Source organism: Python bivittatus, unplaced genomic scaffold (genome assembly GCF_059951505.1).
Source record: "Python bivittatus isolate LINGU-HERP-01145 unplaced genomic scaffold, Pbiv_v1 ctg000330_np1212, whole genome shotgun sequence".
Lineage (NCBI taxonomy): Eukaryota > Metazoa > Chordata > Lepidosauria > Squamata > Pythonidae > Python > Python bivittatus.
The window spans coordinates 8,545,760-8,570,673 of record NW_028277058.1 but is presented as its reverse complement, the minus strand read 5'-3'; the positions used below and the strand labels follow the sequence as shown (position 1 = coordinate 8,570,673).

General features: G+C 36.7%; 1 protein-coding gene across 8 annotated transcripts in view; it reads right to left on the bottom strand.

Moving 5' to 3' along the window:
- The window catches only part of CADPS2 (calcium dependent secretion activator 2), a 335,958-nt gene that overhangs the window by 46,469 nt on the left and 264,575 nt on the right, over positions 1-24,914 (bottom strand). For 5 of the 8 annotated variants that reach the window (XM_088141678.1, XM_025164784.2, XM_088141679.1 and 2 more), the window contains exons 19-24: positions 22,929-23,070; positions 22,676-22,795; positions 12,310-12,465; positions 9,485-9,632; positions 7,099-7,113; positions 4,007-4,081 (exon numbers count right to left, since the gene is read on the bottom strand). In XM_088141678.1, the coding sequence (XP_087997804.1) occupies positions 4,007-4,081; positions 7,099-7,113; positions 9,485-9,632; positions 12,310-12,465; positions 22,676-22,795; positions 22,929-23,070 (656 nt within the window). The remainder of the gene's footprint in view (positions 1-4,006; positions 4,082-7,098; positions 7,114-9,484; positions 9,633-12,309; positions 12,466-22,675; positions 22,796-22,928; positions 23,071-24,914) is intronic. The other 3 variants (XM_007420350.4, XM_007420351.4, XM_025164796.2) reach the window with 3 other exon arrangements.

The window sequence follows — 24,914 nt, the reverse complement described above, 5'->3', positions numbered from 1 at the left end:
TAAATCTATTCAGTTAATGCAGTTGTGAAACTGGTATTAGTCTTCTGTTACTACATTATTACTGCTATAGCAATACCAAAGGGAAAAGAACCACTCTCAGCTCCCTCCTTAGTAACTTTGCTTCTACTGATTAAATGTAAACAATGTAGAACGAATGGCTGATTGCAGTGGGAGAATCCTCAAAATCTATCAAGGATGGGGCATGTATTTTTCATACATTGAATTTAAACTTTCATGAACCCTACCTAGCAAATGTTGAGGATTAATAGAAACTTTCTGCAGCCCATGTTTTCCATCTTACCTTAACAAATAAAATAACCATGCAGCAGTCTTCTCCAATCTGGTGCTCTCCAGTTACTACAGTTCCTACCATTCTTTGCCAAAACACTATCTAGAGTGTGTAGTAGATTAGTAGAACTGTAGACTAACAGGTATTGAAAGAGCCAGGTTGTGAAAACCAGCCAATTTCAGAGCATATTGTTGACTCCATATCCACTGTGGGATTTGCAATGTGACTGGCAGACCGCTATCAATGTTCATTTCCGTGTTCACTATGTAGATGTACGTATATTTATTTTTTAATAAACTATTCTACATAACACAATGGGCCATTGAACATAGCAATGTAAACAATATGTATGATAATATAATCAGGACAAAATTAAACATCAAAGAATTAGGAACTGGAGTTAGATTAGAAGAATAGTCAAGAGGGAAGAAAAGAAAATGTGTTGTTAAACAGTTCTTTCAGTATGTTTCTTCCTCAAATCTCTCCCCGTTTGTTTTCCAATTATGAAGAAAAAGTAAGCAAGCAAAATTAAGAGAAAAGGCTTAAACAGTTCCCTCACCATTGTTCAAATTCTTTATTAAGATAGAGCTATAGGACTATTAATACTTATGTTATAATAACTTTGGCCCCCCTTTCCTGGGTACAAAATATTAAGAGGAAGTATCTTATGCCTTTCTTATTTCCTTTTTTCTAATAAAAGCCATATTTGTTGCCCACTAATCAGAATATACACTCAGAATACAGCCCAACCTCTAAAATGATCAACACAATTATTTTAAATAACTTATAAACAAAGACAAACCAAATAGGTCAACACCTTTGTTGTTCTTATTTTGGAAGTTTTAAGTGACACAAATCATAATGAAAACCTTATCACACCTTAAAAATATAAAGCTAGTGATTTTTTTAAAAAAACCTGTATGAACACAAATATTTATATGAGAACATTGCTCATGGTCACACTAACTGCAAAATGTTTATAATAATAGAATAATAACTAATTTTACAAGTATTTTAAAGAGTAATTGCTTGACATCTAAAATCACATTCCTAGAACATAGGAATAGCATCTTATAAGTGAGAGGACAGGACAAAATTCCATCTGGCATGTTGTTAATGGCCACTCTAACAGTGTCATAACAGTGTCATATTCCTTGTTCTCTATGAGGATTTGAAAGTCTCACCTTGCAGCAACCCAAGACCCCTAATGGTTTAACAGAGTGATAATAGTGAGCTACATCATCACATCTATTCTGTTTTTCTTATCTTTCTTTTTATATCATCATAAGGATCATTACACAATAAGAAATAAGAGGTGGACTTATAGTAAATGAATGGATGACTAAAGTTCTTCAGTCATGACACTAATTCTCTGGCCTCCTATTAGCATATCTTCTCCCCTCTCCCTAGATTTCCAAGCAACTGCAAAACAACAACAACAATTTTATTGTATTTACAGTATATTGTATTTGTAAACCAATCCTTATCTTCCTCAAGAGTAATTTTTCAAAATGCTGGTTCAAATGTCCCTAAGATGATTGGATTTCTGGAATTACTTTATTTTGTTGGATTTAATTTGCTAAATTAAAGTTAACTTTTGTTAATAATTATAAATATTAAGAATCCACAAACACTTAGAATGATTCTGTTGCAGTGGTGAAGGTGCTTGACTAATACTGGGGTAGATCTAGATTCAAGTTTACATCAGCCATGGAAGCTCGTTGGATGGCTTTGAGTGAATCACTCTTTCAGCCTGACCAGCCTTACGACATTGTCGTGAAAAACTTGAGAAGGGAGTGCTGTGCATGGCGCTTTGAGCTCCTAAAAGGGAGCAGGATATAAATCTAACCATACATCAAAACATGTTGTACACAAAGCAAAAATCAAGTATTATCATGTGTCTGCAGTCACTTGGGAATCTAGGGAGAGGGGAGAAGATGATTACATTTTTCTGAGTTCTATTGACTGATAGCAACATAAAAAATTATTATGCAAGCGGTTAACTGATTTCCAATTTTACATCATATGCAAACACAGACCTATAGTCACTCCTTGGCCCTAAAATCTTTTTGCCCTTTAATGATGGGAAATAAAACTTTAGTACTATTGAAGCCCCCCTCCATTTAAGATAGCATAAAATTGTATGTAAAAATAATTAAAATGATTAAAACACAGAAAAAAAATTCAGAACTAAGCATATAAATTTGTTCATATTCTTCCTATGGAAGAGAGAAAAAGGTGGGCTCCATTCTTGTGATTTGCATCTTTATTTATTTATTTGCATGGCTGTTCACTAGACATACAAATTAGAGCAAACAGTAAGTTAAAAACAGTAATAAAAATATCAACCAAAATTAAGACACATAGGGCAGCATACGTAGCCATATCAATAACCCCCTAAGAAAGAGTTCCACTAGCCTCCTGGCCCAGGGCTTGTGTTCACTGATGCAAGATCCCAGCATATGCTGAAGTGCTATCAACTGTTTTCTCTCCATAAACACAGCGCTTTGTCCTATGTGGAACCATGAATAATTTGCCTCTTCTGCTTTTTCATAAGGCCTAAGTACATGGAATTAGTTGCGGTCTTCACTGTTTCACACAAAAGCATCTCCAAACTGAAGTTGTCCACCTTAACCCTTTCACTTCAATGGTGTTTTCAGGCTATGGACAGATTCTAGAGCTGAACTAGAAAAAAAAATACAGGCAACTGCACATCTCTTCTCCCTAACATTTATAATCATTCATATCCAGTGCAACTGACTATTTTCCATCCCAAGAACCACCTTAACATTGATATCTATTTATCTCTCTATTTTTTCTGCCTAGAGTTTTCCTGCAGGTGCAGGGTCCACTTTCTTTTGGATCAACTGAATGTTGATCCATTGGTTGCAAAAGGAATTAACTGACCAGCTTGTTGCCCAAGACTAATGTTGGGGGCTGAGAGAGAGCAACTGGCCCAAAGTCACCCAGTTGGCTTTCATGAGGTGTCTCCTGGTTTCTGGTCTGGAGCCTTTACGACTAGACCAAACTCTCTCTCTCTCCCCCCCCCCCCTCCGCAATGCCCATAACAAACTGTGAAAAAAAGAAAATAAATTGCAGCTTTTGTGTGATGATGTCATCATATTTGTGTTGTCATTTGCCTCCTACCTCCCAGCCCACTGGCACCCTCAACCTACTGGAATTATTTCAAGAGTTTGTGTCTTGCACTATAGAAAGCAGAAAAACTGAGTAGCAACATTTAAAACAAGAAAGATTAAACAGAGGTTATCGAAAGTCTTTTGAACCTTTTCATATAATGACAAATGTCTAAGTAATAGTTGGCTTCAAAAGCCTTTGAGAAAGCTAAAAACATACTTTCCTCCACTGCAACATGAAGCAAACCAGATTTTTTTTTTTTTACCTAATTAAAGCTAATCCCGGAATAGTAAAAATGTGGTCATATTAGATGCTGTTAATTAATTAAGGCACTATAGCATGAAGGATAAGAAAGTCATATCTGATTAATAGATATTGCATAAAAAGACTTGTTCAAATTGGGATCCAATTTACACCTATAAATATCTTGATGAACTCATGGAGTGTTAGTCACTAACCTTATTTTATTTTAAAAACAGGGACATGGAAAATATCAAACAATTTTTTCTTTATAAAAAACAGACATGGATATTTCTCTCTCTCCCCAAGTGCAATTTGTCCGCAAAGTATTAGTACATTTACCTTTGAAACAAGAAGTGAAATGACTTCCTTCACAGTTTCTTCAATCAAGTCATCTATTTTTGAATGATACTGTTGCTGTGTTTCAGAAAACCAAAGTAGCATTAGTGTATTAAATGAGCACAATGCTATTTATCATAAGTCATATTTGCACAAAAACTGATGGATCAGAGTTACTTAAAATTATTAAAAGAACAAAGCCTTGAAAATGATCTACCCAAGAATTACTTTCTTTCTTACAATATGCAGTAAATTTCCCCATGTATGCATTTGAGTTAAGCAGCTAATCGGGTTATTATTTAGATGCAGTGAGGTCTTATTCAGGGAAAGGAATGTGAAGGATATTTTTTGTCTTCTCTGTAATTAAAGTGGCTACATATTTCCCCACCCCAAAGGGCTGATTTAGCTGCAAAAGCAAGGTGAGAAGAAGATTTAGTAAATAAACCACTTTCTGTCTGATAACTCTCATTCACATGTTAGGTTCTTCAGAAATAAAATGAGTGGCCAATTGTTTGCTCTTGAAAGAACCCTTTTAAGAGTGAAGTGAGCTGCAGGTTATACAATTCCTATACAATCTGCTCAAACATGGGCAAAAAATAAAAATTAATCAGAAAACCTGAAGGATGGCAATAAATTACTCAACCTTAAAAGGTATAATAACTAAATCAGTTACTGCTCTCCATCTTTCTACCACTGCCTTTTTCTCACTAATGAAATCATTGTCTTTAAGAAATACAATTTAAATTAAATGTGAAAGACTTTCACATTCTGTTTTTGATAATAATAAAGCAAACGTGCATCCTGCAGTTTGTAGGAGCAAAGACTCCTTCTTTTATTCTGAACATATATTCATTCAAAAAAAGTAATTCTCCCATCAGAACATGTATTTGTTTGAAAGCAAAGAATGCTCTACTAGCCCACTTCACAAAAAATGTGTCTTATAAAGACTAACCCTATCTTGATGGTTCAAGGCTACATGAATCAGCAACAGCATAATGCTTTGAATAAAGAATACCAGCATCAATCTAAATATTCACTCAACTTCCCATGGTATAATTTTCTGAAATTTAGGGTTTCTGAAGGCAATGTACTTCCTTTTTCAAAACGTTACACATATATACTAAAGACTTTCAAGAAAAGTTGCCTTTGTGTTAAGAGCATGACCCCTTGTGCTTAGTTTACCTAGGCAAACTTTTGAAGCTTCGCTTCCCTAATCCCTGACCTTCAGATGTGTCGGCCCTGCAGCTCTGGTAAGCCCAACATATCTGGAGTTCCGCTGCTTATATAAAATGGGCTATACTGTAACCCATGGCTACAACTATCAGTAGGATAATCATGGGCAAGGTTGTAATCTTCTCCTCCCCTTCTGTAATGGGATATGTATATTGCCAGGCTGCTTGGCTTTTTAATTCTGCTTGTTTTCCCTTTGTATGAAAGATTGAAGGAATTTGGATATTTAGCGCAGTGGAAATGATGGTGGTCGGAAGGTGCCCTTACAGTGAGGTCTTACTGTTTAGAACTGATCTCTCTTCATCATTTCAGCAGCTGCCAAGGAAAAGTATCTCATTGCAAAGTTGATGGTACGATATCTCACATTCACAGCTCTCAATGAGATTTTTTTTTAATACAGAAAGAATGATAGTTAGGCAGCTATGAAGCTTCACCCTGTCATAAATGTTCAGGTTTCTTTTCTTTTTAACAACCAAACACACAAAAGTATTTTGAAAATGTCAAATTGAGGGGAGAGGATAATCTACCAATTGGTTTCTCCTCCATTTTCAGGGCACTTATTGAATTAATTAGTGGCATGCTGCTATCGGTCACCTAGTAGGAAAACACTGATTGTCTCAAAATATTTTTAGCGTTCCAGGTCATTAGAAGTAAAAACAACAGTCTGTTTTAAAGATATTGGAGAATAGAAACAATGTCGTGTAGAAGACCCCATATATAAATATACACATATATAAATATATACATTGCTGTCAAGTTTTGCTAAATAAAGGTGTGCAAATCGCCTGATCGGGCACTTTTTGCCCCTTTGGGTTTGCAAAGCTCCCTCTGGATCCAGCTTTGCGAAGGTCCACTGCTTGCAACCTGGTTTAAGAGGCTCCTTCTTTGGGATCAGACTTTTATTCTTGTTAAATCTAAGAAAAGCTACAACTTGCTTTGTACTTGACTTTTAAGTAGAGTAGATGGCACTATCTAATATCTCTATGCTGGTCTGTGACTTGATTATCTCATATTGGAAAGTCTTTTGGATACTTTTAAAAAATTATAACAAAGAATTAACATTAAGACACGACATGAATTTGATAAAAGATGTATATAGGGACGGTCAGAGAAAGCAAAATCCAAGTCCTTACTGACAGTGGGGCACAAATGATAATTGTAGTGTTGTTTGAATAACGAAAGGTTAATAAAAATGAGGTGGTGGTGGTTTTAAAAGTGGAAGACAGAGCACTAGTAAACAGCTGAACAGTTTTGGAAGTTTTTTGTTTGAAAGTTGCAAAGGAGTGAGAGCTGATAGCTTTTACTTTCCCATTCACCATATTTACCCAACAGGAAGACAAGTTTTTCTCCAACTCTAAATAGTTGGGAAGGGGTCTCATTTTATATTCAACAGAAAATACATTAGAAGAGATTTTAGAAAACAACCAAGTGGGTGAAGAAGTAAATGACTGCAGACATTTCTGCTGAAAAGCACAGATGCCTTTGAGGATTAGCTTGAACCTTGATGCTATAAATAAATCATTTTAGGATTAGGGAGAATCCTTTCAAATACAAAGAATGCTATGTTTTGAGAAGTCCAAATAATACGGTGATAAAGCTTCTGTTCTTTAATATTTATATGAAAATGTATGTGACTTTCCAACTTTCCCCAATTTTACATAATCATCTGCCAAAATCCCCTTTTACTCAATCAACAATTGGGAAAAAAATGGCTTCTTTGAACTGCATAGTCTAGGCCTGAATTCATATTGTTTGGGGATATATAATCAGAAACAACAATCTCCCAAATTCTACTCAAAACAAGTAAACACTGAAACACTTCAGAAAACAAACAAACAAACAAAAATTTAAAGCAATGAACTTACCCATTGATTTGCAAACTGGTTGATGCCCCGAAAGCCCCCCCAAAAGAAGAAAATGGAGAAAAAAATTATGAAAATAATTATAAAATAATATAGGAAACAGCCACCTTAACAGACCTAATGAAAAGCTTGTTTAAATAAAGACAACAAAAATGGCTACAAAGATGAATGCACATAAACAGCACAATTCTACTGCAAAGTAAAACACTACGGTACTGTAGCATTGTTAATTTGAAAAATCCAGGGAAGTTCTCTGCTCTGATTGGATATAGTAGTTAGCCAATGCTTCTTGGAGAGAGCAAGTTTGGCATTTCCCTTTCCTATTCTGTAGAAGCATTTGTCCCTTTTATGGCCTCTCTCTGGGATTTTGTGGGGACTGGTTTACAGGAAAAGACAGACTCTTCCATTTGCAGCTATCATTTTTTTTGTAGCCCATGACACATATTATACATCCAACAATATGTTACTTAGTGCCATTTATTAAATTATTTACTTTTCTGAAAAAGGAAGAAATAGTCTTTCTCCCTGGATTAATTGTTATTTTCAAACTCACATCAACCAATGGGAAAAAAAAAATCCCTTTTTCTGGTGTATTGCAAAAAATTAAATTTTCTTACAGGTGTTGATGATTGTAACTGGAAACAATGTATTTTTGGAAAGCTGTTGAGAAAGGGCAGTGCAATTTCTGTTGGTTTTGGTGGAGGTGGTGATAAGGACTTGGCATGGCAAAAACACCAAAAAGTGACCCCTCCCCCCAAACTGATAAACCTTGGAAGTCCTAGTCAAATAAACTGCAGGGGAGTTGTCAAATATATCCCAAGCTATGAAACATGCATATTCATCATATGTTAATTATGAAAAAAAAAGAATTCTTGTAGCTTTTAGAAATTTAATACCCCAAATATCAAATATTTATAGGACTGTATTTACCCAAAAGGAAGATGACCCTGAATTTAAGACCCCAAAATTAAGAATAGTCATAAAAAATGTATAATTTTGAAAAAAAAATGTTGAACACCCAGCTTGTCAACACAGGTTTACCAATTCCAGCTGAAACCAGTTCTGAAGGTTCATCACCCCCTCCCTACTCAGTAAATATTTAACCGTGATGTACTTGTTTGTGTAGGGACAATCAGGAGCCATACTGTGGAAGGAAGGAAGGAAGGAAGGAAGGAAGGAAGGAAGGAAGGAAGGAAGGAAGGAAGGAAGGAAGGAAGGAAGGAAGGAAGGAAGGAAGGAAGGAAGGAAGGAAGGAAGGAAGGAAGGCAGGCAGGCAGGCAGGCAGGCAGGCAGGCAGGCAGGCAGGCAGGCAGGCAGGCAGGCAGGCATCTATCCATCTCGTCTGTCTGTCTATCTATCTAATAACTACTAATTGCACATAAAATAAGGTTTCTGATATATTAAATTACTTAATTCCCACCTACAGTATATATATGTACAACCATTCTCTCTCTTTCATACCACTCTTATATACAGAAACACAGAACACAGAGGAGGCACAGAATCCTTCCATCTTTCCAGCAGAAACAGCAAAAAAGAAGTAAACACAATGAAGATGGGAACAGGGGGACAATAGTTACACAGGAAAGGGAAGGCAAGGCAAGGAATAAAACTGGTTGGGGATGGGGAAAGCAGAAGAGGTAGGAGAAAGCAGACAGAGAAGGGAAAAAGAGAGTGGTAGAGAAGCCCTATTCTAGTGTTAGAAAAAAGGTTGAATTCAGCAAACAGCTCTCCTGAATGTTGGCTACTTTCAGCAGCAATGTCTGTAGCCATCTGCATCTTATGCTTAATGTTTTGTTTTCAACAGCTTTTTCTATTCCGTAAGCTAACAGCCCAGGTCCACAGATAATTATTTGGGGAAAGAATTCATCTTCCTATGGGGTAAATATGGTAACTTTTCTTGGATGAACTAGTCACCAGTAGCAGAATTAACATCACCAAATCCACCTCTAAATCCACTGGCATTCAGAAAATAGTAGAAGATAATATTTTTGAACATCTGGGTTTTTTCTTAAACATTTGGTTGCCAATTACCATTGCATTTCTGAAAAACATGGCACATAACAATCTACATTGTTTAAAGCAGCACCAAATGTTCAAATTACTGTGTAATTTTGTATATTGTCAAAAAGAATGACCGTGTGTTTTATGGAAAAAATGAGGTTGGCAGTGTATGTGCACGTGCATATGAAGGGGCATAGATGAGTCCTTGTGTATGTGTGTGTGTATGTGTGTGTATCTCTCTCACACATACACACAAAATGAATGAATGAATGAATGAATGAATGAATGAATGAATGAATGAATGTTTGGCATAAAATTACCCCCAAACCTTTTGCACCTTTACTGAGCTTTGCCATCATGAATGTTCATGCTGAAATTCTCTTACCTCCTGCCCGCCATTCAGAATACACAGTTTAGCAGTTTGCTTCTTGGCATCAACCAGCACGTTGAACATTGTGCATACAGAAGAAGGAATACGCAAATCTGTTGATTTGTTTGTTTTCTGCACTTTGAGTTCAAAAGCAACTCTTGTTCTGTTAATTGAAACATGGAAATTACACAAATAGAAAGACTGGTCATATTTTAGATTAAGTGAAAAGTGAAATTCAGTGAAAGCATGTGAAAAGCAAATCTGAAATGTTTTGATGCATGTTATATTAACTAATGGGATTATGATATTCATAAGTGCTAAAATCTGATAGTCCTCTCAAGGTTAGATACTGATTTAATGAAATAGCCGCTTGACAAAACATGGCACAGATAAAGCACATTACGTTGAATGTTTTCTGCACAAATTTCAATTTGACAAATAATAATAAAATATATTCAGGGATTCCTGACAAAAAATGTTGAAGAGTTTCAGCACTTGTGGCAGATTTTAAATGAGCAGGGAGTAGATAGAAAAAGCATAATAATTACACAAACGACTACCACAGAGGTATTCAGAAATAACTAGTGTGGTAAAGTCAAGAAGAGATTATGGAAGAATTATTATCACCTGAAACAATTAAGGATTAGTGGACATATAATTTCCTCTGCTTGATGAATCATGTTATCATAAGCATATCAGCACATGTTCTGTTTGGGCAGTGTGGCGAAGTATGGTCAGTCTGACCAGTGCATATGTATTGCTTACCATGTTTTCAGAAGTTATTTAGAGCAGTCACAATGTAGAGTCCTGGTGCATGACTTCAATAGCTCAAATATCTACAATTTTACCAATGTTTTACCAAATATCTACCAATGTTACCAATGTTTTCACTCCTGCCTATTCATTCAATCATTTGTTTAGCTCTAACTTGTATTAGTAACTTGCAGAATAACACGTTCTTCAAAACCTTGCAAATGGAGGACACTGTTGGATACCTTTTCTAAGAATCTTCATTTTCATCACCTCCAGTGATGAAGAAAGCAAAAATGCTGACTGTTTGGGCTGGAAGCTGTAGCTGAATAGATCTTCTGCCGTATGCTTTTGCTCCCCAGCTGTATACTGTGGTGGTTAGAAGGTCAGATTGGGTTCACTTTGCCATTTGGTCAGAAAATTCATCATATGCCTTTGGGTTAGTCAAACAAGCTCTACTTATGTGTAATGTCAAGGGCCAGGATTTGAATCATATTTAGAGAGAGAAGGACAAGTGCACTAGCCACTTCTCCTGTTATTGTTCTCCATGTGCAAAGAGAACGTATCTGTAGCACAGAGCTTCCTCTATTTGTGATCTTATAGGCCTACTGGGACAATCTCTAGAGACAGAAGAGTCTCTCTTCCAGAGGTTTTCCTCTATACATGGGCAGGTTGAAGCTAGGGCACTTCCCTTCATTCCCTGAATATGAATAACATTTCACCACCTTCCTTAACGTCCAAAGAGGGCTCTTAATTAGCTTGATCTGCAGAAGAGGACGGCACAACATATCTTTGTTCTGCAATCTCTGAAAGAAAAGCAGGGTAAATATGAAATCTCTCTCTCTAATCCTGCTCTCCATACTTCTTGAAAAAGCTGGGGAGCCTGCTAGAAAAAGAAAATCACCTTCTTTGCTGGTTTACGTCATCTTTTTAGCAGGGGGTTGAGGAAACAGAGGGACAGTCACAACAATGAAGAAAGGATTTTTCTTGGTTTCTTTGCTTCCAGCCTTTTCTTTGCAGAACATGAGACTGAAAAGTAGACAGATCTGATTGCAGAAGTAAGAGGAGGAACATTTCTGTTACTGATGTACCTGTGCTTTTTTCCAGCCTTCTTTCCTGCAGATGAACAGACCAGCTGGCCCAATTTGAGGAGGAGTGTTTCTTGCTGACCATTCCAACTACCATGAACACATGCAGAAACTGCTTTTAAATGTACCATGTTGAAGCACAAGCCATACTACATGGCATTCTGCATGCCATTACAATCATAGATGTCAGTGGACTTATAGTGGGGTAGAGGGGAAAGCTCTGTACATGAAAAGCTGCTTCAAATGATTGGTTCACCAACCTGAGTAATCCAAAGCCGGCTCAATGAAATAGAAGTACACATATGGAAACAGAATGTTAAACTCTGATACTATTTTTCTGGAATGAAAATATATATACACACACAAAGGCAATCAGTATGCATTTCTGAATGTTAGCCCTAAAAGATCTGTCATCACGTAATGGTCTGTGGGAATAACCTTGGGAGATAGGAGGAAGAGCCGCAGACTAGGCAACCGTCATGTAAAAGGTATCTCAGTCAACAGAAGGAGGTGTGTGTGTATAGGAAGCATTTCAGAAGGGACCCTCCCTAATTTTCTGGAGAGTAAAAGGAGAGGAGGGGAGAATGCAAGATTCTGTTAATGTAACCTTACAATGAAGACAGAGTTAGTACTTATAGTTGTGCTTCTTGTCTGGACTATCTTGAAGAACTAATATATCAACACCACCACTGGGTAGCAGCTGAGGCTCACAGAATAGGTGGGGGTCCATTGGAGCTCTGGATCTGCTGCTGCTCCTTCATGCTTTCAATTCATCTGATCATAGCAGAGGAGGTGGTCAGAGCAGCGTTTGTGTTTTTGTTTTGCTCTGTGCTCTTATACAGGGTAGGCCTACAGGGAAGTGATGAGGAAGTGTGCTCACTCAGAGATACAACCTGTATCTTAACTAAAATATCTTACCCAAAGGTCCTTTACAACCTGGATCTGGGACTATTCTTTGTAATTATTATACAATTTGTATAAGGATGTAAGATGTACACATACCTTTTGATGCAGGCTTCTATCATGTCACTGGCCATGAGTTTAAGCCTCTGTTCTAAGTGATGGGCAAACTCTGGTTCCGGCCAATGGAGATCTAAAACGAACATCTGTAGGGCATCTAGTTTCCAGAAGAGGTCTTCTGATGTTGCTGACCCATTACTAATGAACAAAAAAATTGCTATGATCCTTGAATCAGAGCATTAGATAAAACATAATGCTATTCTTGTATTTGTAAGCATTTAAACTGACATAAACACATGACTAAAGCAGTTCTGGACTCATAATTATTTTGCTGTAATTGCTGGGCAGCTTTGTCTTATACAAATTTACCTGGTGAGGGTCAAGCAGTGGCTGGCTTGCTGGCTTCAGCTTTGGAGGGAAGGGAGCACCTCTGACACAAGCAGCAGATGTTCTTTAATGTGCTGAAGCTATTTCAATTCAGTTGTGAACTGAGCAGAGCTGAGCCAGGGAGAACCAATTTGGTCTTAAAGAGGGGGCCCTGAGATTGATAAAAGACTTTATCTAAGTTTACTCTGCTGACTTTTACAACTTGGTGGAGATAATTATTCCACATTCTTGCTTAATGTCATTCAATTCCTTCCCACAATGTGACAGCAGAAAGAGATGAGGCAGCACTGCTTTTACCCCCATTGGGGTTTTAATGTCCTAATTGGAGTCAAGCAAAAATGGAGGCAGTAAGGTCAAACAGGAAGAAGCTGGGTCTCCATTCATCATCTCTGGTCCAATTCTTGGGGACTTTATAGAGGTCCAGCTGGAATTCTGAAATCATTTCATATCTACAGAAATACATCCTTAACAATAAATATGCAGAAAATGTAAAAAACAGCAAAGCACTAGCACTAAGACTACAATCTCAACACGTGTAAAGTTCTTGTTTGTTCTATATTCTAGGAAGCATGTCATGAACGTGCTGGCAGAAAATTACTGTATCTGCTAAGTACTGGGAATGGGCTGATAACGATCTGCAGCATAGAAATGGGGAAATACTAGGCCATCTGATAATTTTGTTGCTACAAATGATGCAACCACTTATTTTAAATCAGACAGTTAAAATAAGGGGGGTTGCATTTCACATAATTTTTTTTTGTTCCAGAAAATAGCTCGTTACAAGCTATTTCTGTAATGTGCACTGGTTAGACTTGATGTATGGCCTTGTTCATACAAACATTTTTCCTACCATTAGTGAGAAATCAAACCTTAGACTTTTGTGACTCTCCTACATAAAAAGCAATATATGACTGATATAGTATTAGGCTCATTTATATTTCAAATTTTATAGAATTTGCTAATGATACTTCTTTCAGTATAGGCCTGGGTTCAAGTTCAACTAGTTCTCGAAGGCAGATGAATTTATTATCGTGAAGGTCATGTGCATCAGAATGCAGTTGTGTCCAGACTGTACATCTAGGGCTTCCACAGAAGAACATGATACACAGAAATCCAATAAACTTTGATACTGAGGAACATTCAGAAAGCCTGTATAATGTTGCCTAATTTCCAGGTACTTCTCATCACTCCTCGCATGCAGGAACAAAGAGGACAGAACTACAGGGACAGAACTACAGCCTAATTAGCTGCATACAAAAAATAGGAAGAGTCTGAGCCTTCGGCATCTATATACCGTATGCGTTTGTCTGATGAAGCATCAACCGTGAAGCAGCGTAGTCCTTTCCCTTAAATCTGGAAAGGGAGCAGTGGATTATTTTTTATCTGAGTAAAGCTCTTAGTACAGGGGAAAAAAAAATCTCTACAATTATTTTATGCTGGTGCTGAGATTTACATGGTATTGTAGTTGTTCAACTAATTATCTGAATTTAGTATTTTTATAGTTGGCAGCCACAAAATTTATTTACTTTTTTGGCAGCTGACAATCTGTAATGGTGATATGATGATATCAATTGAAGGAACAGAACTGAAAATGTTGATCTCTTTTTTGTTTGCTTGATTTTGGTAAGATGGAGGGGAATATGTTTTAATATTAACAGTTGTGTCAAGTCTCTTAGAAACTCAACATACCTACTTCCTTTTACTTCCTTAGGAATCAGCAGGAAATTAGACTGCAGTAATTTCTTGTCTTGCTACAGAATTTTGCCAGCACAATCTTTAATTGACACTGAGAGCTGAAAAAAAAGAAGCCCTAAGTGCTACTTGACACCTGTGGATTATGCCCTCTCTAGCCTTGTGATAAGACAACCAAATTATATGGAAGAATGAATAAAAGATAGAAGAAACCCAGTAATTCTGCCCAAAATATCCTAGAGACATGTTGAAATATTAGAATTAAATCCCAATTTTCTTTATAGGCCTCTTAACATAATGGTTGAAGACATTATTTATTCTTGAATACTATCAAATAATTACACAATTATATTAAAAGCTATAATGCTCATTGCTTCTGAACATTCTAAATAAGGCTCGTAATCAATGCCTTTTATTTCATAGGATACAAGGCCACTGGATTCTTTCAGCTGAGAATTATGCAACGTTATTCACAGAACAATTGTTTTTCGAGCTAATGAACTAAGGGGAAAAAAACCTATCACAACACAAGAAATAACATCTTTAGCTATGGAAAACATAAAAATTGGTACTGATGAAGATATACTACTGGCACTAGGCTAATTCTTTACAAACAAAGTTAGAGACATTTACAGTCTTGACAAATACCACTCAACATTTGATCATGTTAATAACTTCCTTTACCTACCAAATGGACTCATACAAATGGATAGTCCCATTATGTACTACCTCCAAGTGACATATATGCATTTTAAAGTATTGCAATTTTTAGTATAACTATACATATGTGAGGGGAATCACTTGGCGAGAACTTGGGGCCTTTGCTGGCTTGTCTGAGAAATCCAGCAATCCAACTTTTAAGGCCCTTAAAACATGGCTTTGTCAACTAGCTTGGGGATCCCATGGTAGAGTGGATGGTTGTATGACTGTTATCGAAATGCACTCTATGTTTTCCTGCCATTTTGTTTTTTAATTTCTTTTTTATCTTGTTTTTATTTTATTTTGATTATTTTAATGTTTATATATACTCTTGATTATTACTATGTACACCACCCAGAGTCATTATATGAGATGGGTGGCTATACAAATGTGATAGAATAATCACATAGAATAATCACATAGATAAATAAATAAATAAATAAATAAACTATTAAAATTGTCCTAGGAATTAAGTGACTTAGACCCTATTGTCCTAACTAGCTACCACTGGATCTGCAACTTTTTTTTTCTGGAAAATTCTATAGCTAAAGGCATTTGTCAATGCCATGAGGACCTAGACTCTTCCAATCTAGCTGGGCATTTTTGATGACAGTTTTTCTCTCTGTTCTATTATACGCTTCTATGTATCTTTCTAACAACTGAACCCAGAATTCTGATGCTGTGTTTGCTGTACCATCCCCTAGTATGGTTCATCTCTTCCAGGAGGGAGGTGCTAGGGAGCTATGATAAGTTGTTATTCATTTTCATGCTATTGCTGGCAGCATCTCTTTCATTCAGACTCCATCTACTTTTGCCTGATCTTGTGGAGAGTGAGCACTAAAGTAAGGAAAAGAATGGGGGAGGAGTCACTCCTTCTAGTAAAACACCAACAAAAATTATTTTATTGGATACCAACCTCTTTGGAAATGGAATCTTTTCTTGAGAACATGCTAAACACACACACACACACACAAACACACACACACACTGAAGAAAGTGCTGCTGCACAAAATTGCTTACTACTCAACACATAACAGTATTATTAAAATGGGTTATTCTCATATATACCCAAACTGATCCAGTGTTTGAAATAGGATAGCATGCAGTTAATACAGTAAAAAAGAAAAAAATATTTATAAAAAATATTTTTGTGCCTGCATCAAACCTATGCATTAGGTTTTAAAACTATTCATACTCCTTGTAAATACTAAGCTTCATGATTATTACAGTAATACTCTTGCTGCAGTAATTAAGCTAAATGAATAGATATATGAATGATTTTTCATATATACACTTGTTTGACTTCTACAGAACTTTTTTCTTCTGCGTTGCTTTGTTTTAGAGTGCTCTTGAGAAACAAATTCATTTCCAAAATATGCTAGGCTCCAATAGAATCATTTTTATGACCCTCGGGACTCCCTCTTTCTTTTCACACACTTTGGAAGCAGTATTTCCACTTCAAAGTTTGACTATTTATCACCTAAGAGCTCAGATGATAAAAGTGTAACTTCATGCCCTTAAGAGATTAGATTAGGTTCTGCCTAATTCTACATCCCTGGGACTTGATTTAGAATGACACGTTCTTAACCACTGAGGAAGAATGCCCCAAATCATTTTAAATATAGCTCATAGCTGCAATTTATTTGTTGGTGCATATTTTGGGGACTCATTAACCCATAAAAATGTGTAACTGCCTCTTGCCTTACTTGACCATTTACATTCCTGATAATTCAAACAAGCCTCAGAGTTAGTACGGAGGTCTTATTTAGAACTGCAAAAGTGAGCACTGAATGGAAATGAATGAGTATCTTTGAAGGGGAACTTCTCTCCTGGCTAATTATATACTCTTGCTTTCTTTCACAACACATTGTTCCAACTCCCTCCTGCTTCCAAGGGTGTTTTCCTCAGACAACTCCAATTCAGCATGCTTTTCACGTCTAGCCAAGATATCCTCTGCACTAGACTCTCAAGGGACCAATCAAAAAGAACACTGAATACTACACATAGCATTTTGCTCTCTTAATACCTCCTCAACCTTAATTCACAATGGCCCAAATGTACCATTAAAGAGGGCGGCCAGCAAAAACAACTGAAAACAAAGTAATTATGTTCCCGAGACTGTAATGACAGGTAGGAACACACATTTACTGCTCCTAACCATGCAAAGAAAAAAAGCACTTCTGTGAACAGAAATGCCACCAGAAGAGCTATATTATAATTAATTGCTTAAAACGTATACATGGCTCTGTGCAGGTCTGTGTGCACTCATGTTATATAAAAAGTTGATCCAATCTTATTTCAACTGGCATTCTCCATACTTAGCAAGCAGCAAACTATCTGACAATTGCAAATTATTCTGTGTTGCACTAGAATTTCTTTTTCAGAGATGTACAGCATCCTGCTTAATTAAAAGGCCATATATACATTATTCATGATACAGCCTAAACAAAATTTCAAAATACGATTCGGAAGAAATTAGAAAGGCAATCTATATCTCTATAATTCCATTACATTTCTAAATCCCTGGTTTATTGATTTGACTTTTATTTTTTCATTCTTTTTTTCATTCTTTTTTTTTTTAAAAAAAGGCTCTAGTCCTGGAAAAGTGGAAGGAAAGAGAAGAAGAGGATAACCAGCAGCAAGATAGACTCAGTTACAGTGGTGATGGGGTCACCATTGGAAAACCTGAAGGATCAGGGTAGGAACAGATCAGCATGGAGAAAATCTATCTATGGGGTCTCCAAGAGTCAACAACAACTTGATGGCATGTAATCAATCAATTATATACTTTCTGTAAATTGTCTAATAAAAATACATTTTTTTGTAATTTCTACGACTAACAGATCCAGCACAATTAAAACTTATATACGGTAAAAGAAATTTAATATAGGTAATAATCTCTACTGAGAGGATTAACAGTTTCCAGATATTAGAACTTTCTAATTATACAGCAGAATCATAAGGGATGATTTAGGCAATCCAGCTCAGTTCAGAAATCCAAAATTAAAAATCTTACACCCATTCAGGAAAGGGAAACCCTCCATTTCTCTGGTTCCTTTGTCAAATGTTATGAATATTGTTATAACATTCTCACTTGGGAGAAATACAGAACAGATTGTAATCTTCTGTGTAACATTCCTTCATCCCTCTGAAAAAAGGTATTTCACCATGTGTTGGAGCATGAACAAAACATCTTTCTTAGAATAATTAAAGGAGCCATGTGTTTTTCCAGTTTTTTGTGGCTGTTTATGACCTGCATTCGTGAGCATGCACAGCCAAGAGGATGCACCATGAAGCATTTCTTCTGAAGGAGTTGTATATCCTTACTCTTATATCCCCTTCAGTCTTTTCAAAGCTGAACAGTTCCTGTTCCTTCAATCTCTCTTCATGGGGTTTAGTTTTTAATCCCTTAATCATCTTCATCTTTCTCTGAACCTATTACCATTTCTGTGATACTTAAAAGCTGGTGCCCAAACTGGACACAATATTTGAAATACGTTCTGATCAAAGCAGAATAAAGTAGAATGATATGGTGAGTACAGGGCTTAGAACTGAACTTTGTGGCTCCCCCACTAGATAACTCACTCCACTTCAATGTGGAACCACTGATGATCATTCAATGAGTATGTTTTTTCAGTCAGCTATATATCCTTTTAACCATCATGCCATCAAGTCCTCCTTAGCTGTCCAGCCTCTGTCTGTACTAGCCCTTTACTTTCTGAGTGACTAGTTCCACTGTCAAACTGTTATTACTACTAGGAAGATTTTTCTAACATTCCGTCAGAATCTTTCTTAACTTACACCCATTATTCAGCAAAACACTGCTAATAGTAACATATATTACATCTACAGCTTTCCCACAATATATTAAGAAAATTTCCCAACTGAAAAAAGTAACATAAAATTTGTCTGGGAAAAAGCAGCTCTGGACAGATCTATGTGATTTTCTGGTAATGACTACATTATCTTCAAGTTGCTTAGAGATCATTATATGCCCTAAAATCTCCCAGGTATTAATACCAGACTGATTTGTCTATAGTTTCCTGGATTTCTCCTTTAGGATAAGGATATCATTTTTTTTTCTAATCATCTGACCTTTACTCATTCTTCAGGATTTCTCAGATATATAATGCTTCAGCAAAACAATCAGCCAATAACTTCAATATCCATGGATGAAATTTATGAGGTCCTGAAAATGTCATCTCATTCAGAAGAAATATTATTCCCTGCCTATATTTTTATCAATCCCAAGCTTGAAGCCAGCTTTTCATCCTGCTGTTCATAATTGCATGACTGAACTCACTTTTTTGTTGGAGAAGACTTATTAAACTAGTTGAGTATCTGTGCCTTTTATTTGCGAATGATAAGCAATTTGCCATCTTCGTGAATAGCTAGTACATTGATTCTATTTTCTTTTCCTTTTAAATTTATTTGAAGCATATTTTTTCATTGATGTTAGCATCTTTTACCAACTTCAGCTTGTTCTGAGCTCTGTTTTTCCCATCAATTTCTGCAATTCCAGGTCACTGTATACATACTTCCTGTGTGATTTATCTCTCGTTTCATCACCACTATTTGTCCTTTTCTGTTTTCAAGTCTTATTAAGCCTTCTGTGCAGCCCCACTGGCTTCTTCTTCTTGGAGTTTAAGATGTAAATTTGACTATAATCAGCTTTAGTTTCCATTCAAATCAAGTACTCCAGTATTACATGACTACTTTTCCCAATGTTTCTGCTACTTTTACTTCCTGTATTTTGGAAAACCTCATCTATTTCTTAGTTGGGCAGATGAGAATATGTACCAATAAAATTAATTCCACCATTTATTTTAATGTAGATGATTCTCCACAGTATTGGCAAATCTATTTCTAAGCAGGTGTGGATACTTTCAATATATCAAGCAACTCTTCTTCCTTTTGTTTTGTTTCTGTTTCTTTGGATCCAACTATCTCCTTCAACTGTTATGTTCCAATCAGGGCTGTAATCTCACAAGATCCCCATTATAACTATTAAATCATATTGGTCTTTCTGTGCTAAGAATTCAAGCCCATTTTCTTTCCTTCCAATAGTCTGTGTATAGACATAAAAGCCATGCTTTAGAAGTCAATGTACTTTTGCAATTTTCTTGAATGGCTTCATGGGCTCCATTATGTTCCTATGCAAGTGTTAGAATGAGGCAAACATCAAGCATGGCATGAGAGCTTTTATTGGCATGTTGTAACTCTTGAGGTAGAGATAGTATCTGGCTATTTAGTCAGAGTGTAACAAAGATACAAGAATTTAAGAGAAGTTGCTTGCCTTGTAATTATGTTTAATGCTGCATAATTCAGAGAGTTCAGAAACAGGAATGCTGAGAGGATCGCTCAGGACAACCTGTAGGCTGAGCACCAGACATTTCCATGAAAGTCTGTCCAAAAATCAATCATAGGGCAAGGAGCAGGAGGTACTTCAAGCACGGTGTCACAAGGATACAGATACAGAAGCAGGAGAGTTGTTTCCAAGAATGGAAGAGAGTCAGGAACATATTGTAAAATAGCCAGAGTTCATGACTGTGCTCGATTAGAGATGTTGATGCCTCATTCGCTTGAGGACCTGTGCCAACCCCCACTGCTTGGCCCCTCATTAGGCTGGCCACATGATTTAGGGCTCTGATTTTACTATCAGAATCTATATCTAGATGGATATTAATGAGTCAGACTCATTAATCACAGGTGGCTGACATCCTGTTTTCTCTTGAACTGCAGGGTGAGAATCCACTAGGTCCTCTTTAGTGTCTGAATCAGTGGAGTCAGAGAAGTCCATAATAACTACAGGAAAATTCCATCTTCCTTCTATACTGCCCATATCTTTATCTTTCTTCAAGATTTTCATCTCCAACCCCGTATCAGATGGATGAAATATAGTTTTAAGACCTTACATTATCCTAAGTAATACAAGTATACTATCCTTTTCTTCTATATTTTGCAGTCAAATACGCTGATATGCAAATACATTCAGAAGTTTATTTTTATTTTGTTTTTTAAATTAAAACAATTATATGGGAAATAGAAATACTGGAAAGCAAAGTGTTAACTTCTAATGTCATCTTTATCTAAATACTATATAGGCCCCATAGTCATTCTCAGAAAATAAAAATGGGAATGGATGAAGTTCTTTATTCAGAAGTGTGGCCACTGTCTAAACTTCACCAGTTTGACTTTTGATAAATGTTTTTGTAACTGGCCACGCCCACCATGAAAACAAGCATAGGACTTCTGAATCATATCAAAATATGGCAAGGGTTAAAGTCCCTCTACCTCAAATACAAGGATCCTGATCTAAATCAGTCCACCCACTTATAATATTTATTTATTCCAAGCATCCATTCATACAATTGGTAGTCCTATGAATGAAGTCTTGTTTTGTATAGTCTTGAGTTAAATACGACTTTAAGAAAATGTAACATACAGTGGTCTTAACCATAATGTCATCAGTTAATCAACCCTGACCTCTTCATGGGTCCATTCTATTCTGGACATTTTTTATACTTCTGGAAGTGCTGTGATTTCTAACTTTCTTCCCTTCTGACTGAATGGTATTGTTATGGCTACATAAACAATAGAATCTCCAATTACAGGCAATGGCACAATAAATATCAGAAAAAAAAAATACTGGAACCAACAACTGTATGTTCTTATACGTTTACTGAAATTTTAAAATTTGAGGATACATTTAAATGACCAGTCTTAGTGAGTGCTTCTAGATGCATCCTGGAGAAGGTTTTATGCTGGGATTGCCTTGTTTGAATCATACAACTGTGTGAAAGTGGAGATCTTTTTTACCCTTTTGTAATATCCCTTATTTCCCACTATTTCATCTTCCCTCCCTCATAAAGAAATTAGTGAAGGAAGAAACATTAGAAGAACTGAACAATGTCTTTTGACTAGTACAAGCTCTCCATCTGGAAGTTCTCAGCGATACCAACAGTTTCTCTCCACAGTTGTTTTTTCAGTTTACTAAATGCATTTTCCTGAATGTAATGTAACTGTAATACATAATTTGTGAAGTTATTCTGTGAAAACACAGAGTGCTATCTGATTCTGGCTTGTAAAAAAATAAAGATGGAATCTCAGGCAGCCGCAATATAATTAGTTGGGAACTGAACTCTATTAATGCTGGAAGTGCCTTAATAAAAGACAGACTATAAAAGTCTCATAAAAATAATGCAACCAATTGCTGCTGTTGCTGCTTTTGAAATTATTTGGCACATGCAGTGGATTAGTAACAACACGCCAAAACACAAAGAGCTATTGACATTTGAAAAACCATACTTGAGTACAATAATTTAAAGTGCTTCCACACTGCTTATTAACTAAATAAGAGCAATTATGTAATTAAGGGTGATGACTGCTAAGTGTATCACAACAAACCTTAGCCTAGTTAATTTTAAGCAATATCCTACTGAGATCTTATACACCAAAAAGCACAATCCAACGACATTCCATGCTTGGCTGTCAACCAAAAAACTCTAATTTCTAATCCAATGATCACAAACACCATGCGGTCCAAATGCAGCTGTACAACATGACACTAGCAAGGCCATGCAGAGCTGAGACACATACAGACACTCAAAGTTCAGTCAAGAATACACACGTGGAGTCATATAAAGAAGCCATCCAGGTTGGTGTAGAAAAACTAGGTATCTGTGGAAGATTAAGAGGCAAACTTGGAACTTTTGGAAGAGCTACATTGGGAAGACTGTTGGTGATGGTCCTGTGAAGAAATAAACAATGCACGGAGACCGTAAAAATAATATATAAAAAGGAATATTGAGGAGTATTGCAAACCAAACTGGGAATAAAGATATTACAGGTGCAGTTGGTGTAGGCTTTCCAGAAACACTTACTTGACAGGCTGCCATGATTCCTGTTCAAGACCTCTGTGAAGGGACTGGGCAATGGATGATTCCATGAGATCAATGTAGCGGATGACCAAGGGAACAAAAATCTCTTGCAAATGCTTGTGAAACTTTCCATTGCACAAAAGTGCTTGAAAAACAAAACAAAAACAATGCAAATAGTTGTGATTACTTCTTTCTCATTTGTACAGGTTTAAGATAAAAGAGGCTAATGTTTCGTGAAAGTAGTCTGTTGTGGGTAAGTTAAACCATAATCAAAACTAGATTTACAGTGGTACCTTGGTTCACGAACTTAATTCGTTCCGCGACTCTGGTCGCGGCCCGAATTGGTCGCGACCCGAATCAAATTTCCCCATAAGGTTCAATGTAAATACGGTTAATCCGTTCTGACCCCTCCGAATTTGGTCGCCAATCAATTTTGGTCGCGTCCCGAATCAAATTTCCCCATAAGGTTCAATGTAATTACAGTTAATCCGTTCTGAACCATATGTTGTTGTTTTTTTAAACCAGAAAAATATGACACAAAGTACAGCATGAAGAGAGAGAACGCTAACCTTGCTCGATGCGACTTCTGGTGTGGAGAACAGGAAGGCGAGTGGGGAGGCGGTTATTGCTTGGATGGAGAGTTCCCCTCTCTACAGGAAGCCGTGACCACGTGTCACGGGAGGGAAAATGGCCGTGGATCCTGTTCGTCACCCGATCCGGCGTTCGCGAACAGAGGCAAAATTTTGCGAACGGAGCTGTTTGTGACCCGAATTGGTCGTGAATAGAAGCGTTTGTGACCCGAGGTACCACTGTAATGGTTAAGTACTTCCTGAAGACCGCATGCCTATGCACACTTATTAGCAAATTGATTTCAACAAAACCTTCCTGTAAACCTGTGTAGGATAATGAATCTGTAGACTGATTAAAATAATAAACCATTTTTAAAATTTTTTATAAATAATAAAGTCCAAAAAAAAAAAAATTCTGCAGAACATAATACTAACTGGAAATGAAATGTAATCCAATCAAAAACAAAAACAAATTTTAAAAAAGGAACATTAATTTGGAATATGAAGATAATTTTGAAGTGATATGCAAACATTTTAAACATTATACTCAATATTTCTGCCTAAAACAACATTTACACAGATAAGGAAATCCAGACAGAAGCACTGCATAGTCATAATATATTATTCCTATAGAGATATATGGGTATGTAAAGAAATACAAATATAAGATCAGGGAAAAGAACTGAAAAGAGGAAAAAATAGCTACTGAAAGAGATTTTTTTAAAAATGAGGAAGTTATTGATTTACTGAATTTATATAGCCTCCCATCAAAATCTTTTGACTCCAGTGGCACACAATACAAGCATAAAACCAAGAAATAATAAAACAATATTGCAACAAAGCCGAACTCCCTGAAAACTATAATCCAATCAAGCCACACATACTGAATTCTACTAATTGCCTGGCCTCAATGGCTGAAGAAAAAGTCATGTCTTCAAAGCTTTTCAGAAGGTTAAGTCTGCATCTTGGGGGGATGCTGTTCCATAAGGCAGGTGCTACAACTTTGTGAGTCCCACTAGGGTTAGGGTGCATGTCCACCTTGTCGAATCTGGTGGGATGGGCAGATATAATTGTGGACAGGTGGTCCCATAAATAACCTGGCCTTGTGGGGCTTTATAGTGACCACCAGCAGCTTAAATTGTACCCATAAACCTATTGGAGGCCAGTGTAGTTCATGAAGCAGAGGCGTTACATGGGTGTACCAGGATATTCCCAAAATTGCCACTGTATTCTGGACCAGTTAGGGCTTCTGAATGCTCTTCATGTGCAGCATATTGCAGTAGTCGAACTGGGAAGTGGCTAAGGCATGAGTGATTGAGGACACAACTTCCCATTCCAGGAAGGGGTGTAATTGGTGTGCACATGATGAAGGTGTGTGAAAGCCCTACTGGCTACAGCTGCCACTTGCTCAATGAGTAGG